At 40.2% G+C, this 19,490-nt stretch overlaps 2 protein-coding genes across 10 annotated transcripts in view; both read left to right on the plus strand.

The window, feature by feature from the left end:
• Positions 1-7,542, plus strand: part of Csde1 (cold shock domain containing E1) — a 36,756-nt gene extending 29,214 nt beyond the window's left edge. For all 8 annotated transcript variants that reach the window (NM_054006.3, NM_001415020.1, XM_063281178.1 and 5 more), the window contains 7 exons: positions 712-887; positions 1,508-1,620; positions 2,059-2,178; positions 3,765-3,943; positions 4,649-4,812; positions 5,715-5,847; positions 6,255-7,542. In NM_054006.3, the coding sequence (NP_446458.1) occupies positions 712-887; positions 1,508-1,620; positions 2,059-2,178; positions 3,765-3,943; positions 4,649-4,812; positions 5,715-5,847; positions 6,255-6,302 (933 nt within the window). In that variant the 3' untranslated portion in view covers positions 6,303-7,542. The remainder of the gene's footprint in view (positions 1-711; positions 888-1,507; positions 1,621-2,058; positions 2,179-3,764; positions 3,944-4,648; positions 4,813-5,714; positions 5,848-6,254) is intronic.
• A 97-nt stretch (positions 7,543-7,639) lies between these two features.
• Nras (NRAS proto-oncogene, GTPase) lies at positions 7,640-18,264 on the plus strand. 2 transcript variants are annotated; one of them, NM_080766.2, is given in 7 exon segments: positions 7,711-7,795; positions 8,275-8,402; positions 9,752-9,930; positions 13,147-13,306; positions 14,113-14,236; positions 14,643-14,684; positions 14,762-15,347. In NM_080766.2, coding segments are annotated over 4 exon segments (570 nt in total). In that variant the 5' UTR covers positions 7,711-7,795; positions 8,275-8,291; the 3' UTR covers positions 14,233-14,236; positions 14,643-14,684; positions 14,762-15,347.
• The last annotated feature ends 1,226 nt before the right edge of the window (positions 18,265-19,490 follow it).

Consider the following 19,490-nt stretch of genomic DNA (forward strand, 5'->3'; position numbering starts at 1 on the left):
CTTCTGGTGTGTCTAAAGACAATTACAGTGCACTCATATAGAATAAAATAAATCTTTAAGAAATAAAAATATTAAATATATAATGAAAACAGGGTTTTGTGAGCTGAAACATAACTGGGTGGTAGGTTCTAAGTTTGAGTTACTTTTAGAGATGAGTGTTGGATACACCTCTGATTCTAGCAGTCGGTAGGTGGGTGTCACAGCCATTAGATACAGTCAAGCATAGCCACAAGAAAATGAAAAGTACTCCTTACTAAACTCAAACCAGTATAAAATTGCACCAAAAAATTTACATGGCTTGCTTCTTAGACAGCCTCCCTTTAGAGAAATTAAAACTACAAAGAGGGGCTGGAGAGATGTCTCAGAGGTTAAGAGCACCCGACTACTCTTCCAGAGGTCCTGAGTTCAATTCCCAGCAACCACATGGTGGCTCACAACCATCTGTAAAGAGATCTGATACCCTCTTCTGGTGTGTCTGAAGACAGCTACAGTGTACTTATATAATAAATTAATAAATCTTTTTAAAAAACTACAAAGAGTATATTGACAGACAAAACTCAATCATTTATGAATTGAGAAAGCAATCAGAAGTAATTATAAAATAGATCTGAAGTGAAAAGCTTCGTCTGGGGGTGTTTTGGGTCAGGTTCTTAAAGGCACAGAGCTTGGAAAGTGACAATGATAATAACTGTCATCCTCATTGTTTTGTAGGTTGAATTTAGTATTAGTGACAAACAGAGGCCTGGACAGCAGATTGCAACTTGTGTGAGACTTTTAGGTCGTAATTCTAATTCCAAAAGGCTCTTGGGTTATGTGGCAACTCTGAAAGATAATTTTGGATTTATTGAAACAGCTAATCATGATAAGGAGATATTTTTCCATTATAGGTAAGGAATGCCTCTTGGGCAGCAAACTGTTCCTATCATATTCTTTTGTATTAAAGTGTCAAATGATTTAATACAAGTTAATACTTTTTGGTAGTTACGATTTTTGAGACCCAGTTTTCTATTTGTAGTTATGGCAAGTTGCATACAGAAGTTAGTCATCTGCCATAAACATGGAATGTATTTACCTGCCTTTTTATATTTCTTTTTCAGTAAAAGAATAGTTTTTATTGTAAATATTGGTACTAGAGTGATAGGACTTGATATATACAATTATATAGTATAAAATTGGGTTCATTGAGCCAGAACCAAATATTTTGGTTTTGATCTAGGTTTTCCCACTAAAATCTGTTACTTTCATCAAATGAATTAACTTCGTTTCTTGGTTTCTTTACCTTTAAGCTAGAAATAGTGGTTCCTCAATATAATAGGTTTTTGATTTTTATTTATATTTTTTGGTTTGTTTGGTTTTGTGTAAGGATTTAATGAATCAATACCTTCAAACAATGTCTGAATATAAACAGACCTCCCATGGATGTTGGAAGGAGAGAAAGCTACATGCTACTATTGATGTTAGTGGTGATGACTTATTTTAATGTCACTTTATTATCCTTTCCCTTTAGTGAGTTCTCTGGTGATGTTGATAGCCTGGAACTGGGAGACATGGTTGAATACAGCTTGTCCAAAGGCAAAGGCAATAAAGTCAGTGCTGAGAAAGTAAACAAAACTCACTCAGGTAATGGATTGTGATTCCTGTTCATCCTATGCTTTGATTGGAAGACAGTAGATAGGGTATTCCATAACGTTTGTTCTCGGGTACCCAGATCAGCAAGCAGCATACATACCTTCGCTGTTCTCAGTGATCCATGTTCTTGATACTACCAAATTCTGGGCATGAAAGTCTGTCCTAGCAAGCCTTCATGATTTGGGTAACATTTTAGCGATAACATTTTGAATTTGAAGGCAGCTCACAGCCTTCTATTAACCAGTATCTTAGATACTGCAGTCATTGCAGGGACACATAACAAACATATAAAAGAAATAAAAATTAAAAGCCTTTGAAAATCTAAAAAGTATTCACCTTGTGTGAACATTGGGATTGTGTTTTTACTTTGACTTATGAGGTAGAGCTTTAAATTTCTGATTGAGAATTATGTGTGCATTTGTCTTGTAGTGAATGGCATCACTGAGGAAGCAAATCCCACCATCTACTCTGGTAAAGTCATTCGTCCTCTGAGAGGCGTTGATCCAACACAGATTGAATACCAAGGAATGATTGAGATTGTGGAGGAGGGTAAGCCCAGCCCTGACACACTGGAGTCTGCTCTGCCTTCACACGGCTGTAATATATGACCAACTCATTGCACGTGCTTCCAGGTTTCTCCTTAGGAATCTGAAAAGGGACGCCTTTTCTTCTTGTGCTTAGACTTTATTTTTATACTCCTTGAAAACTGGATTAAACTGAGCAAATGATTATTATGCTGAATGTTTAATGTTGAAGATGTTAATCAAAAGTGCTCATTTCTGTTAGTTACTATTCAATTTTATGAATACTTCCTTTCCTGAAGTGTGCTTGCTGTTCCTGACCACCTAGGGGGTCCTCCAGGTCTTGGTTCGCTGCATTTATTTACTTCTCTAATGGTCTCCCCATCTTCAAGCAGTCAGAGTTTTGGTACTTATTTTTTTTCCCAATAGCCACCACCCAGAAAGACCAACTTCGTTTGATAAGTATGCATCAAATAAGTGTAATAGAAATAGTAGGGAATGCTGGATAATAAAGATAACGGCTTAACTAATGGTGGAATAGTTGAAACATTCCAACTTGTCTGATAAAAAATTCTTGTCTCATCTGTAAGTCAGACTGTAATATAGATTAGGGGAGAACAGTTCATTTGTAGTAAGAAAAGAACCTTGATGATTTATGACATGAGGTTCTTAGAAATTCTGTTTTACATAAAAGCTACTGTTGCTCTCTCCTTGGTTCATAACCCTCCAGATGGGAATTAAGGTTATGAGCCACATATGCTCATAAGCAGAGCACTTGACAACACAGGGTGCGTAGGTCTTCTAGTTGTCCTTCCATTTTGAAATGGTTTTTGATATTGCTTTTGGAAACCACGACCCATCTGCCCCATCCATCCACTTATTCTTCTTCTTAGTCCAAAGTGAGGAAAGCCATTGTTGGGTTAGACACACAGTTCATTTTCCTGCTTGGTTACATGCACTTCTTTTTATTTGGGGATACAGTTATATCTCAGTGTGTCTGGATACCTCTTACTGGCTGTACAATCTTAGACAGATTATATTAGTTCAGTTTCTTCATCTTTAAAAAGATAGTAGTACCTTTAGGTTCAGAGGAGTCTGTGAAAACTATGAATTATTCAGATATTTGGGCCCTGCATGTTTTAGGTGCTGATTTTTTTTTTTTTAAGTTACCTCTGATCATGAAGTAGTTTAAAAACATTTCCACCTCTGAAGCTTGTTGATTCATTGGCTCTGTCTGAATTCTGAGTCAGTGAGCAAGTCACTTACTATCTGTTTCTTGTGTTAGTCTCTGGTTCACTTTTTACTGTTACAGTGGAGAGTAGGGTTAGAGCCATGAGATGAGAGACTGTTTTATAGCCCTGAACTCTTAAGGAGTCTGAATCATAACAGACTCTTTTTATCTGCATCTGTTTGCCTGAGTCTTGCCAGATTGCCACCTAGTTTTTGGGGGTGGGGGAGTATTCATAATGCATTTTAGAAGTTAGTATTTGGGGTCTGTGTTTTGTGCTTTGTTTCCATGTTAATCTTCAACGTAAAGGCAAAACTTTTATGTTTAGTAAGGTAACAATGTGTTTGTAATATGTATATTTAGATTTTGTACCATTTTGTTTACAGGGGATATGAAAGGTGAAGTGTATCCTTTTGGCATAGTTGGGATGGCCAACAAAGGGGATTGCCTACAGAAAGGGGAGAGTGTTAAGTTCCAGTTGTGTGTACTTGGCCAAAATGCACAAACTATGGCCTACAACATCACACCCCTTCGTAGGGCTACTGTGGAGTGTGTGAAAGATCAGGTATGCCTCTGGATCTGCATTCTGTTCTGATAGTTGGCAAGGGAAAGTCATCAGCCAATATTTGTTTGTTATTTTAAAGACATGATTTCTCTATGTTGTTTTGGCTGACCTGCAACTCACCTTCTTGAGTACTGGGATTTAAACTCCCATGCTTGACTTACAGTTTTTTAGACTGGGACAAATTGATCTGGGACAAATACAAGGGATAAAGTGACAACATTAGCCAGGAGAAAATAAGTGTGATTAATAATAATTACTGTTACTTGGGGGAATTGTCTCTTAGTCATGCCTAGAATGAATGGCACTTGTTTTAGAGTGTGACTTTGCTGATGAATTCATTTCCATCATAAACAATGGCTGACTTAGCTCATCATTAGTAATACCATGTTTGTTTGTTTGTTTTAAGATTTACTCATTTATTGTATGTAAGTACACTGTAGCTGTCTTCAGACCAGAAGAGGGCACCAGATTCCATTACAGATGGTTGTGAGCCACCATGTGGTTGCTGGGAATTGAACTCAGGACCTCTGGAAGAGCAGTCGGTGCTCTTAACCTCTGAGCCATCTCTCCAGCCCCAGTAATACCATGTTTTTATAAGTCCTTTCTAATTAGGATTAGCATTATCCTTCAAAATGAAATGCTCTTCCTTTCTGTGGTATGTCTTCTCCATTGTAAATTTTGTGTGTGTGTGTTTTCTTTTTCCAGTTTGGCTTTATTAACTATGAAGTAGGAGATAGCAAGAAGCTCTTTTTCCATGTGAAGGAAGTTCAGGATGGCATTGAGCTACAGGCAGGAGATGAGGTGGAATTCTCAGTGATCCTTAATCAGCGCACTGGGAAATGTAGCGCCTGTAATGTTTGGCGAGTCTGGTGAGTTTATATTTGTTTATTATGGTTGGTAATAACTGCTCTGAGTTCATTCCCTTATTTATGTATTTTGTGCTTTCTTTTCCACTCTCGTCTGATTAGGTTTAATAGGAACTATTTTACACTTCTTTCTTTCTTTCTTTCTTTTTTTCTTTTTTCCGGAGCTGGGGACCGAACCCAGGGCCTTGCGCTCGCTAGGCAAGCGCTCTACCGCTGAGCTAAATCCCCAACCCCACTATTTTACACTTCTAGCTCTATTTAATTTTATCTTTTTCTGCTAGTCATTGCTTTGTTTTATATCCATGCCTTACTTTAAGCTTGCTGCCATGTGCCCACCTTATCTATTTTCTACCTCTAGTATTTATTGTCTGACTTTGAGTCTCATAAACCTGACCTGAGAAACACTTGGGTAATGTTAGCACTGTGTGTGCTATATCTTAAAAAATAAATGGTTATATGATCCTTGCTATTAAGAAGTTTAGCTTATTGCCTCTTATTGTCAATTCTCTTCTATACTTTGTGCTAATAAAATGTCTAATTTTTATACCTTAGTCATTCTGACTTATGCTATTAGGTTTTTAATTTCAACATTGTTCTCTTAAAAGATAGGAATCTAGTCCTATTTCTTCATATTTGGCTTTTTTTCCAAGGATTTTTTTAAACATCTGTTACCTTGTTTTGTGTATCTGTGGAATTAGTCTCTTTATGGACAGACAAGTCTAGGATTCTTTAAAACTTCTATCCAGTTAAACTCTGAGCTGGGAAGTAGATATAAACCTGTCTGTCTTGTCTTGCTAGCTAGTCAAGAGTCCCCCTCATTAAAAGTGAGTCATTAGGGTAGGGAACCTACAACTGCTTGCCTTCTTCCCGGCAATTGTTGGTTCTTCTCACTTTCACTCTTACAGTGAAGGCCCCAAAGCTGTTGCAGCTCCTCGACCTGATCGGTTGGTTAATCGCTTAAAGAACATCACCCTGGATGATGCCAGTGCTCCACGTCTAATGGTTCTTCGTCAGCCAAGGGGACCAGATAACTCAATGGTATGATTTCATTTGAGATGTAAGGAAGGTCAACTGATAATCTTATTTCAACTTAAAGAATTAGTGAAACAAGGATTGCTTACCGCTAGTTTGGGCTCCCAACTCAATGGAGTAGATGCTTTTTGTAAGAAGTACTTTTTCCTTCCTTTTTGAGATAGGGTCTCATAGGTAGATCAGAGTGGCCTTGAACTCCTCCCCACTACACACACCTCTGCTTTGCCCAAGGTAGGATAGCTGGTGTGTGCTATTAACACCCAGAAGCACATTTCTTGGTATATTCTACTCAGTAAGTTTATTGCTCTTAGGAGAGAATTGGTAGATATAATAATACTTTCATAGTTTATTTTAGAATTGTATGTTGTGCTTGTCAATACACTCAATCATTAGCTGTTATATTTTTTTCACAGGGATTTGGTGCAGAAAGAAAGATCCGTCAAGCTGGTGTCATTGACTAACCACGTCCACAAAGCACATCATTAATCCACTATGGTCAAGTTGGGGGGATTCTGGTGAAGGGTTCTGAATATCTTCCTCTTCATCCCTCCCAAAATCTGGAATACTTATTCTATTGAGCTATTACACCAGTTTTAACACCTTCCTCGTGTTATGTTTAAAGAAAAAATAAATAAATTTAAGAAACCATTTTAAAATTATGCACAGTTGCAGCCTGGAAAACTTAAGGTGGCGCCTTATAGTGTCAATTTAGGAGCTTTATTTGGTGCATTTAACGCAACTGGTAATTGCAAATTCCACTTGGCCTGTGTAAGTGAACAAAACAGACTGTTACTTTGTTGGCCCTATGAAATTCTGCACTCTAGTCAGTATATATACTCTACCTTCATGACTTAATACTCAGCTGCATTCTTTTCCTTTTTTCCCTCTGTTCATTATGCTTTAATTCTGAGGACCATATGAAGGTAGAATATATTACCTTTAAAAATTGCAAAAATTTATATAGCAAACGATTTTCTTAAGTTGATGGCCAAATGTTAAAATGTTATTTTCATATCATTTATAATCTTGTCACAATCCACTTAACGAAGTTTGATTACATTTCAGTGAAAATTATCTTCCATAATAGGTTTTTTTTTTCCTTCCTGGGATGGGGGGCAAATAACTTTACTACAATTAGTATGTATGGTGCAGAATTTCATGCAAATGAAGTGTGCCAGCAGTGTGATAATTTAAACATATTTAAACAAAAGACGAATGCACAAAATTGCTGCTGCTTAGATCACTGCAGCTTCTAGGACCCAGTTTCTTTTACTGATTTAAAAACAAAATGAAAAAAAAATAATAAAAAAGTTGTGCCTGAAATGAATCCTGTTTTTTTTATAAGTAGCCCCCTGGTTCCAGTGCCCTGTTGAATACAGGCACTTGATCCTTGGTGCAGCTTCTGTTCAACTTTGTATCACGGGAACGGATTGGCCTGATTTCTTGGCCTTCCTCTTGAATTGGCCCCAAACAGGGTCCCTGGCAAGTGGAGTGAAGGCTTTTTGTCTAAAGATGACAAGGGTCAGCTCAGGGGTTGTGGGGGAGGGCGTTTTCATCTTCCCCGTTGTCACTTGAGGTTTTGAACTCTGGGTAAAGAGGCCGTTTATCTTTGTAAACACAAAACATTTTTGCTTTCTCCGGTTTCATGTTAATGGCGAAAGAATGGAAGCGAATAAAGTTTTACTGATTTTTGAGACACTAGCACCTAGCGCTTTCATTATTGAAATGCGGGTGGGGAGGGGCGGGGTGGGGTGCGGCGGCCGCCAGACTTAGGTCGTCAGCCCACGTGGCTGGGGCGGGGATTTGGACGCCCTGGGCGCTCAGTGATTACGTAGCGGGTGGGGCCGGAAGTGCCGCTCCCGGGTGGGGGCTGTTCATGGCGGTTTCGGGGTCTCCAACAGCTTCTCAGGTTGAAATCCAAAAGCCTCCCGAGGCGGGGTCTGCGGAGTTTGAGGTAAGGCTCCGGCCTGCCTGGCGTCGGACTTCTCAGGGTGTGGACGCCTGGCGGGGTGGGGAGACACGGGGAGACGGCGAGCTGGAAACAAAGGCCTGGGTGGGGGACTCTGGCTGGCTCTGGCCGTTCCTGGAGTGATTTTCGGACCCGGAAAGGGGAGTTTCGGGAAGTGGTAGTGCCAGACGGACCCCAGAGCTTGGGTTTGCAGGAATAGGAAGGGGGAGGGGGTCCTTTCCCGTAAATTGAGGGCGGGGCCGAGGCGATTGAAAAATAGACGCGGGTCTTTAATCCAAGTATCTGGCCCGCACTCACCTGCAAGTAATGTTATGTTTCTGGATCACTTTGAGAACTTAGTGGAAGGCCAAGTGTGTCGAACGGGTCGGGTGCCTTAGAAACAAGAGTTTAGTAAACTCATAGAAGCCCTTCAAGTACTGTAGGTTTGCCTTGTCGGTTTAATCGTAATTGCTGCTTTCCTACAGATTTTTGCAGGTGTGAAATGACTGAGTACAAACTGGTGGTGGTTGGAGCAGGTGGCGTTGGGAAAAGTGCTTTGACAATCCAGCTAATCCAGAACCACTTTGTGGATGAATATGATCCCACCATAGAGGTGAGGCCCAATCCACTGCCTGGTCCTTATCCTCACTTTTGGCTTTCTCGTACCCATAACTGCTCTTTGAAAGTAAAGGAAAGAGAAAGTAATTAGGTATTCCAAAAGCAGTAAATTTTAAAGAGTTGTAGAGACAAGTACATGCTTCCTAAAGATGTCCTTTTAAAAGTACACAGTTTTCATTCTGTTTATGTCACAGCTCTTTAATAGAAACGTAGGTCATAAGGAAAAATATTGTAGGCAGTCATACAGTGAAGATCGAGAACTCGGAGCTCTGGATAGTCTTCAGTTCTCTTTTTGTTTTTTTTTTTAAGATTTATTCATTTATTTTATGCATGAGTATACTGTAGCTGTCTTCAGATACACCAGAAGAGGGCAGCAGATCCCTTTACAGATGATTGTGAGCCACCATGTGGTTGCTGGGAATTGAACTCAGTACCTCTGGAAGAGCAGGCAGTGCTCTTAACCACTGAGCCATCTCTCCAGCCCTCAGTTCTCATTCTTGATCTAGTCCAGATTGAGTTGGGGTAGAAACAAGTTGAGATTTTGAGTCATTGTGTCTAGAAATTCCTTCTCTGCAATTTAGTTATGGAATATTGAGGAAAATCACCTAAATCTTCACGTCTCATATTTCTATATGATGTTAAATTTCCATCACCTGCCTGGGATTAATGGTGCAGGTATGTATAAACCCAATTTATAAGCATCCAAGAAGCTGATGGGGGAAGTTCCAATTTCAAGGCTTGCCTGAACTACATATCGAGGCCTGTTTACAAAATACAAAATAATTTTTTTTCAAGTGTAAACCTGTTCTACCACACAGGAATGTTAGACAAATTTAGATGTCTACACAGGTTACATTTTAATAAATTTATGGAACAAAATATAAGCACATTTCCAGTACCACAGACCAGGCCTTCTAAATGTGGAACATTATATATTTTATAAAAGTAAAATTATGACCATAAAACCATATTAGATATTTCTGGTTTTGTCATTTTTATTAGTGGTTTTGTTTCTTTGTGTTTTTTGTCTTAACCCCATAGCTCAGGCTGATTTGGGGTTTTGTTTTTGAAACAGGGTCTCACTGTGCTACCCTGGCTGGTGACACTTACTGTGATCAGGCTGGCCTTGAACTCACAGATGTTAGTCCACTTGCCTCTATGTCATGAGTGCATGTGATTATGTATGAGTGTATTTGCTGTTTATGCTACCTATTAGCAAACTGAGGGTGAGTCACATAGTTAGGCTTATTTGTCCTGAGTAATTACATTTTTCTGGTTTTAAATAAAGTTTGGGGCTGTCCTTGTCCCTACCACCCCTACCTCCTCACCCTTTCATATTCCCAGGATTCTTACCGAAAACAAGTGGTGATTGACGGTGAGACCTGTCTACTGGACATACTGGACACAGCTGGACAAGAGGAGTACAGTGCCATGAGAGACCAATACATGAGGACAGGCGAAGGGTTCCTCTGTGTGTTTGCCATCAATAATAGCAAATCCTTTGCAGATATTAACCTCTACAGGTACTGGGAATGTTTTCTGAAACAAACCCTTTGTATGTGCACTCTAAAGCTATGTCAAAGAATATGGATTTAGGAAACACAACTTTTTAAAATGTTGGTTACACTGTTTTATTTGTGGAAGCCAGGACAAGTGCAACAGCATATGCTGTGGGAGTCAGAGGACAGCCAACGAAAGCTCTCTTCTTAGGGACTGGGGACTTGGGTTAGTCGCAGGCACCTCTGCCCACAAACTATCTTTAAACCCTCACTATTAGAAAGAAAGAAGAGAGAATCTGATTTCCACTGGAAGACAGTGCTTACATTTCCTGTGTGGTGTACTGTTACTGTACGTGGAAATGAAGCATGCTACTGAGTAACGGTGAGGATGATAGCAAAGTCAGAGAGCACAGGTGGCTTTCCTCAAAGAACTGGAAGGTTTCAAAGCTGCGTGTGCCCTAAGAAGGTTAGTACTACATTCTTACTCATTTTACATTTTTGAGACAGGATGTTGCTATATATCCCAGGCTGACCTTGGATTTACTGTCCTCCTGCCTCACCCAGCCAATATTCTTACTTTACAGGGTAATAGAGTTCAGAGGTAATTTGTTGGATTTTCAGAGTTGTGGGTTTTTTGTTTTTTGTTTTTTTTAAGATTTGGTAAAGACAGGTTTCTCTGTGTGGCCTGGAACTCACTCTTTGACAGGCTGGCCTTGAACTCTCAGAGTTCCACCTGCCTCTGCCTCCCCAATTTTGGGACTAAAGGCATACACCACCACTGCCCATCACTTATCTTTCTTTAGTAACAGGTAGAGCCACAACACACTGGGTCTCTCTCTCTTAGAGCAGCATTCTCTCTTTAGGCACTGTCAAAGTTGAAACTTGGCTCTGTTGTTAATTAGCTAAGTAACTTTAGGACAAAATTAAACCTGTGTGTTTCCTTTTTTTAATTTATTATAAGAATAGCTTCCTCAAGGCTGGAGAGATGGCTTAGGGATTATAAGCACTGCTATCCTTTCAGATGACCCAGGTTCAACTACCAGCACCACACAGGGCCCAGGGCCATCTGTGGCTCCAGCTCGAGAGCATCTGGCACCCTCCTCTGACCTCCTTGAGCACCAGGCACATTTGTGCATAGACATAGAGCAAAAACACACATACCCATAAATAAAAATAAATCTTTTTTTAAAAAAAGAATGCCTCCCTCATAAAGTTGCCAAGAGTAAACAAACTGATAGGTATTCAGGACAGTGTTTGACCCATAGTATATGTTTGTAAGTCTGCCTACACCCCCGAGACCTTAGAGTTTGGTGTTCTTTGTGGGGTTAATGAAAACTTAAAACCAGTTTACCCTTGGATTCCAAGAGAAGACATTCTCTGAGCCAGCACTTTCTTAAAGCATCCTGTGAGGATGTGGAGTGGGGCAGTGAGGTGACTCATTTGGTAAGGCTTGCCACCACATCTGCACCATGGCATGTGTATGTCTAGCAAAAACTGTTAATTTTTAGAATAGTTGAAAAGGAAACTAAGTTATCAATGAGCATATTCTATATTGACATGAAACCTTAGTGACCTTCAGCAGGCACACTGTAGACATGAGAGCTGTCTTGTCAGTTTGTGTGCGCCGAAAATAAATCACTTGCTCAGAAGTACACTGATACTGAGAAGAAATTGAGTCTGTCCCTCAGAAGGTTTAATGTAAGGAACATAGCGACCCAACATCAGCATGCTCCATATGTTTAGGCTAGTTTACAGTATTCCTGAAGTTAGGCAATCACCACTAGGCATGTTGGTACCTGGGAAGTTGAGGGAAGAGGATTAAGAGTTCAAGGCTACCTTTGTCTAGATATTGAGCTATATATATAGTAAGATCCTGGGTTTTTGGGGGGGTTGTTGGGTTGAGGGATGGTGGTTGTTATTGTTTTTTGGCTTTAGATGGGGACGGAAAGGATTCTGACATTATACCAAGTAGTTCTGTAGCTAGCTAAGTAGGATATGTTTGAGGTAAGTGACTGAAATTCAAGGGTAGTGTCTAATATAGCACTGTGCAATAGTATATAGCCATGACCAGATGTGGCTATTTGACATTTACATAAAACTAAAAAATTAGTTCCTTGGCCACAGAAGCAACAAAGTACTCAGTAGCAGACTAATGACTACCAGATATTAGTTTTTATTATCACAAAAAGTTGTTTGTCACAAGAACCTAAGGCAGTAACTTTTAGATGTACTGGGTGCTATATTGTATGTGAACTAAAAGAAAACTTATCTTTGTCAGGGATGGTGGCATGCACCTTTAATCCCAGCACTCAAGAGGCAGATCTCTGTGAGCTCAAGGACAGCCAGTACTACATAGAGAAACCCTGTCTTTTTATTGAAAAGCTGTTTTTGATAGTTCTGAATCTGTGCACATGCCTGAATGCATACATTTATTAAGAGTAATTCTAGAATTTTCTTAGTGTTACATATCATGAGCTTCCAGCTATAATTCTGTTTGAGAAAAGTATTAGAGCCCCACCTATCTTAAAAAGTGAATTAATTATCTTCCAGTAAATATTGTTGTTGCAAAGGGAGCCTCAAAAAGCTATCTAGGGGCCAGCAAGATGGTTCAGTGGGTAAAGGTGCTTGCTGCCAAGCTCAATAACCTGAATTTGACTCCCTGGGACCCACATAGTAAAAGGAGAAAACCAGCTTACCCCCAGGGTTTTCCTCTGATTTCCACATGCATGCCATGGCACATGCACACACAAATAAGATACAAGTTAATTTTTAAAATCAACATCTTTTTTTTTTCCCCCCCGGAGCTGGGGACCGAACCCAGGGCCTTGCACTTGCTAGGCAAGTGCTCTACCACTGAGCTAAATCCCCAACCCCTACAAGTTAATTTTTAAGTCATTTAGAATTCATAAGCTCTACTTTGTGTACTTCTAAACTTAATCTGGGTTTCCAATTAAACCCAGAGCCAAGCTCCTTGGAAAATCTAGGAACTTAACAAGGACATGCATGCATCAGTATATAAGAGCCAGCTATTTCTAGGATGTGAACTGGTGTACACAGCCTCACGTGGCTTCTACACCAAGTCTAACTGACACTCTTAACTTATTTGTATGAGTGTTCGGTGTGTAAGCTAAGTAATAGTAGCTAAAAGGACTGTAATTTTACCACTTCCTCTTGCCCTACCATTTCATTCCTTCCAGAAAGCTTGCTTTTCTTATGATTAGCTACTGTGCTTTGTTCTAGGGAGCAAATTAAGCGCGTGAAAGACTCTGATGATGTACCCATGGTGCTGGTAGGGAACAAGTGTGACTTGCCAACAAGGACAGTTGACACAAAGCAAGCCCACGAGCTGGCCAAGAGTTATGGAATTCCATTCATTGAAACCTCAGCCAAGACCCGACAGGTATGCTAGAGACTTGAGCAAGTGTGAGTGTCTGTTTAAAGCAGAGATGTGTGACTGGTCACGTGTGGTAGAGATGTAATCTGTGTTAGTTATGATGAGTTTTGGGGGTAGTGGTTTCTGTATGGTTGGTCTTTGTTTCTTGTTGATCTTTTCCCCTCGTCCCCCAACCCTGCTCCCCTAAACAAAAGGAGCACTACCGTACTGTGGGATTTCTTTCTTTCTTTTTTTTTTTTTTAAGATTTATGTATTTATTATATGTAAGCACACTGTCGCTGTCTTCAGACACACCAGAAGAGGGCATCAGATACCATTACAGACGGTTGTGAGCCACCATGTGGTTGCTGGGAATTGAACTCAGGACCTCTGGAAGAGCAGTCAGTGCTCTCAACCTCTGAGCCATCTCTGCAGCCCTACTGTGGGATTTCTAGTTCTGCCTTAACAGGCTCAACTATTCCAAGATTAAACAAACTTGTCAAGCGTGAATCCTTTTTTCCATCAACACTTGCCACTACTGAGGAAGGAACTTTACTGGAGGGACTTCTCATAATTGGCAGTTCTGTACTCTTTCCCCACCTTGTCCTTTTCTCTTTGTTGGACTATCTTTGCTTTTTATAAAAAACATGGCAGTTATCAGCCCGTCAGTGGGGTCCTCTAGGTGTGCTGGGTTTAGTGTCTTCCTGAGTCCCCCAGTTAATGAGCTGTTGAGTAGTATCAAATCCACATAGAGAGGTGGAAATGAGAGCTTACAAGTTGGACTGTCCAGTGTTTGTTTGTTTTGTTCTTCTTTACCCTTTTTCTTTTAACAGGGTGTGGAGGATGCCTTTTACACGCTTGTAAGGGAGATACGCCAGTACCGGATGAAGAAGCTCAACAGCAGTGAGGATGGCACTCAAGGCTGTATGGGGCTGCCCTGTGTGGTGATGTAGTAAGGTGAGTGTGTGCTCCTGTCCTAACTATCTCCTGCTTAGCACTAGGCAGCTCAGAATAGTGTGAACACTACTGACTCTTGCAATTGAAGTGAGAGTTTTCATATATTTGCAACTAGAAAATAGCTTTACTGGTACGTAGCTCAGTAGCTAGGAGTACCTCCTGCTCTTTTAGAAGATGTGATTCATGTACCAGCGTCCATGTTAGGTGGCTAATTTTCCTCATTGTACCCTGTCAGGGAGTGTTAGCATCTAATTCTTTCAGCATGTCTTCTACAGACAGCTTCCTATTTTGAGTATTAGGAATTTTAGACCTGCATGTGCCATGTTTGTGGAGTGGACACATTGAAGACACCATACTAAGGATTGACACTATAGAAACTAAATGACATGGTGTTCTTTTGTTCTAGACCCTTTAAAAGTTCTGTCATCAGAAACGAGCCACTTTCAAGGTAGGACAAGTTCGAAATGTCCTGACTGACACTGAGTTTTTTGCTCTTGTTTCTCTTACCTTCTGTCTCTGTTTCAGCCTCACTGATGCCCTGGTTCTGACATCCCTGGAGGAGACGTGTTTCTGCTGCTCTCTGCATCTCAGAGAAGCTCCTGCTTCCTGCTTCCCCAACTTAGTTACTGAGCACAGCCATCTAACCTGAGACCTCTTCAGAATAACTACCTCCTCACTCGGCTGTCCGACCAGAGAAATGAACCTGTTTCTCCCCAGTAGTTCTCTGCCCTGGGTTTCCCCTAGAAACAAACACACCTGCCAGCTGGCTTTGTCCTCCGAAAAGCAGTTTACATTGATGCAGAGAACCAAACTATAGACAAGCAATTCTGTTGTCAACAGTTTCTTAAGCTCTAAGGTAACAATTGCTGGTGATTTCCCCCTTTGCCCCCAACTGTTGAACTTGGCCTTGTTAGTTTTGGGGGAAATGTCAAAAATTAATCTCTTCCCGAGAATAGAATTAGTGTTGCTGATTGCCTGATTTGCAATGTGATCAGCTATATTCTATAAGCTGGCGTCTGCTCTGTATTCATAAATGCAAACATGAGTACTGACGTAAGTGCATCCCTAGTCTTCTCAGCTGCATGCAATTAAATCCAACGTTCACAACAAAGTGCCTTGTCCTAACAGTGCTCTGTAGGCTTCCGTTATAGTTCGTATTGAAATAGATGTTTCAAGAACCATTGTATAGGAAAGTGACTATGAGCCATCTACCTTGGAGGGAAAGGTGAATCTACCTGATGGCAGATGCTTTATATATGTACACATATGTACACAAAGACAGTTTCCCTGTTTGCGGTTCTCCCAGGAGAAAGAGGGAACTGAAACGATTATGACTAATTTCATTTAATTCTAGCTAATCTTTTTTTTTTTTTTTTGGAGGGGGGGAGTAGGTTACCACCTATAAATATTTGTAATTTCTTCTAGCTTACTGATAATCTAATAGTCAATGAGCTTCCATTATAATAAATTGGTTCATACCAGGAAGCCCTCCATTTATAGTTAGTCAGATACTGTAAAAATTGGCATGTTATTACTTTATACCTGTGATTAATGATTCTTCAAACCTTAAATATAGTTATTAGCAGGCAGGTTATATCTTTGCTGCATAGTTTCTTCATGGAAAAAAAAAATATATATATATATGGAGAGAGTGGCCCTCAGTTCCCATCTCACCATCCCTCTCTTTCAGCCTAGATCAGTTCAAGCATCCTATAGGAGCTTGAATAATTATCTCAGTTGAACAAACCATGGTGCTAATGGACCAGGTCATGGTTTCAAAACTTGAACAAGCCAGTTAGATCACAGAGAAAACAGTTCATCCATATTTGCTCCCTGCCTATTACTCCTGCTTGTAGACTTTTGCCTGATGCCTGCTGTTCGAGCTATAAGGATAAAAGTTAGTGTGGTTCTACACCAGGACTGGGAATGCCTGGTGAGCTGTTGGGTAAGCCTAGACACCTTTACATTTTCAGACCCGTATTTTTAGCCCCATGGAAACTGAAGCCAGAGTTCACACCTCCATCTCTTCCCCCATTAGATAAATGTTCTTAATCTATATAGCTTTTTAAAAGTATTTAAAACATGTCTATAAGTTAGGCTACCAACTAACAAAAGCTGATGTGTTTGTTCAAATAAAGAGGTATCCTTTACTACTTGAGAAAAGAATGTAAAATGCCATTAATTGTTGTCATGTAGAAGTTTGATATTTGTGGTAATGCCCTGATAATTCATTGGTGAGTTTTGTTAGTCATGGTGATACTTAAAATATAACTCATCTCAGTAATTTCAATGAAAACATAAAATGGGATGCCTTGATTGAAAAAAGCAAACCTAATTCCAAAATGACCATTTTCTCTTCTGATCTTACGACACCTAAAAATCTGAGATCCTTGGGATTCATTTGTTTATAACAGGAACTTGCTATGTAATCTTGGCTGGCCTCAAACTCACAATGCTCTTCCTGCATCAGTCTCCAAAATGATGGGATTACAGGCACATGCCACCACACACACCTGATCTGGTTTCTAATGAATTTTTATTGTTAAGCAAATCCCCATCACCTTGAAACTAATCAGAAGAGGGAAGAAACATATGTTGTGCTCCTCAGTGCTAATGCTGGGATCTTTCACCAGGGGTTTGCATTCTTAAGTAAACTGCTGCCTTTTTACAACATGGCTCAGTCATCCTCCTGAAGCTGCTTGAGACCAACACTTGGTCTTGTTCTTTTTTAATGTGTCTGTATGACTGGTGGTGGATCTCTAAAAAGTTTATTAAACTCCAGTTAGGGAGAAAGTTACTCCCCTTGGCCCTTTTGACCATATCCCATGTGTGTGTGTGTGTGTGTGTGTGTGTGTGTGTGTGTGTGTGTGTGTGTGTGTACACACATATGTATGTATGTGTGTCTGTAGTTGGTCTCCAGTTCAGATGCCCTTACTAGCATATATTCCCACAGGGTGTGGGTTTCGGCACAACAGTGACAAACTTGAAAGCCAAGTAAATCCAGTTGGTGTTTTTAGAGAGCATAATTAGTGAAGATCTGGTTTACCTCAAAGTCACAAAGCCTCTCTTCCTGAATTGAAGTGCCTGGCCCACTGTCACAAATTAACATGTGGAAGGCAGCTGGTTGAAGCTTTGTTCACACATTGGAGAGTATGAAAATAAGTGTTCTAAGACCTCTGACACCGAATCCGTGTAAACCTGTTAAATGCCATGTGTTCCAGGACTTAGAGTGTGTGAGTTGGTAACTCAGTACTTTGTTTACTAGTGCCGTGGGAGCGCTGTGTGCACAGTGGAGGTGGGCGTGTTTTAGGCGGCCATCTGCAGAGTCAGCCTTTAAACTGCTGTGAACTTTGTCATGACTTGAAGATAGACAAAAACTCTCTAAAGACAAATGTTTGTTTTCCCCATTAGAGAATGTGTGAGCTTAGTTTATCTTCTTTTGTATTTAGTCATAAACTCTGAAGCTGGCAGCTACGACCAAGGATCAGAAGAATTAGCTCTGCTGATTGTGGGACACAGAGGTAGAATGGGAAACGTTTTGCCTGGGTGGCTTCTATTTAGAAGAGAAAGAGATGATCATTCTTGAACATTAGTTTTATTTTGCTATTTCTTTAAGCTATCTCATGTGCCACAAAGTTATTTTAAGGTATTTGTGTTTTATAAGAATTGTTTTAAGAGTGTTCTCGATGAGATTAGTTGTAGATATTTTTAAAAATACAACTGGTTTTTTAAAAATATGAGTATTTCTCTAAGCAAGTGTTTAAACTCTGAAGAGAAGGGAAGGTGGGTGGAAGTTGTTTGGCTTTTGTATTTCTGTGCTGTTAAATATAGGTCAGAACGTCAACTGTGCAATCCTGCTGTTTAAAGGAGAACTATTGGCCTCCATGGTCCTCCTGAAGGGGCTCATATTTTAAGTTGACTGTTTTATTGTAAATTAATCCATTCTAATTTTTTAAGACTTGATTGACTGTTTTTCTTGTTAAATAATTTTTAAAAATAAAAAACTGGAAGTTCTTTGCTTAACTGTATTTTCCCCACTGTCTTAGGGTTTTTATTGCTGTGAAGAGACACCATGACTACAGCAGCTCTTATGAAGAAAACATTTAATTGGGGCTGGCTTAGTCAGTTACTGTCACAGTAGGAAGCATGGCAGCTTGCAGGCAGACATGGTGCTGGAAAAGGAGCTGAGAGTTCTGTATCTTGATCTGAAGGCTGCAGAATGAGTCTGTGTGCCACATTAGGGATACCTTGAGCATTGGAGACCTCAGAGCCTGTCCCCACAGTGATACACTTCCTCGGAGGACCAAGCATTCAAACACATGAATCTGTGGGAGCCATTCCTATTCAAACCACCAATCCCACCAAGGTCCGTTATAGGAAATTATATTACAGGTATTTTCTAAAGATTTATTATGTGTATGAATAAAGTGTTTGTCTTCAGACACACCAGAAGAGGGCAACAGATCCTGTTACAGATGGTTGTGAGCTACCATATGGCTGCTGGGAACTGAACTCAGGACCTCTGGAAGAGCAGTCAGTGCTCTTAACCACTGAGCCATCTCTCCAGCCCCTATATTTCAGATATTAATGCTCTGTTTGGACAGTGCTGGGGACACTCAAGCTCCTTGCTTGTTCTCAATATAGTAAGTAGCCTCCTCAGCCTCTCTTAAGACTTTTCTTTCTGTGGTTTTTGTTATAGGGCCCATTGTGTTGAAGGAAACATTCCTTTCTGAGGAGCATGCTGAAGTTTGGCAGGGTCCTGTGTCACCCTGCCAGAGCATGAGTCTTCCCTTGTACCAACCACACAGACACGCTGTTCATCACCTGCTTTGGTGTCCCTTGGCTTGTCGACTGTCAGTAGCAAGGTTTACCAAGAGGCTCAAATGGGAGAGCAATGTAGTCATAAGACTGTATTCCTTATGTGAACTGTCTTACTGTGCCCACGCTATAGATGCACATATATATCTATCCGAAAAGAAACAGTATATAAACAGATTACAGTTGTTGTTCCTTGCAATTAAATGCATCCAAAGGGGAGACTCAGACCCTTCATGGAAAAATAGACCAGTATATAAGTCAAGGTTTGCTTTGGGTGATTATTCAAAACTATCTCATATCCTCATTTATGAATAAGACTGTGGGCCAGTTGAGGTGGCATACATTTACAGTCCTAGCACTGGATAAGTAGAGGCAAGAGAAGAAGACCAAATTTAAGTGACAAAATACTTTTAAGTAGAACCACTCAGGATATTTT

The sequence above is a fragment of the Rattus norvegicus genome, chromosome 2 (genome assembly GCF_036323735.1).
Source record: "Rattus norvegicus strain BN/NHsdMcwi chromosome 2, GRCr8, whole genome shotgun sequence".
NCBI classification, from domain to species: domain Eukaryota; kingdom Metazoa; phylum Chordata; class Mammalia; order Rodentia; family Muridae; genus Rattus; species Rattus norvegicus.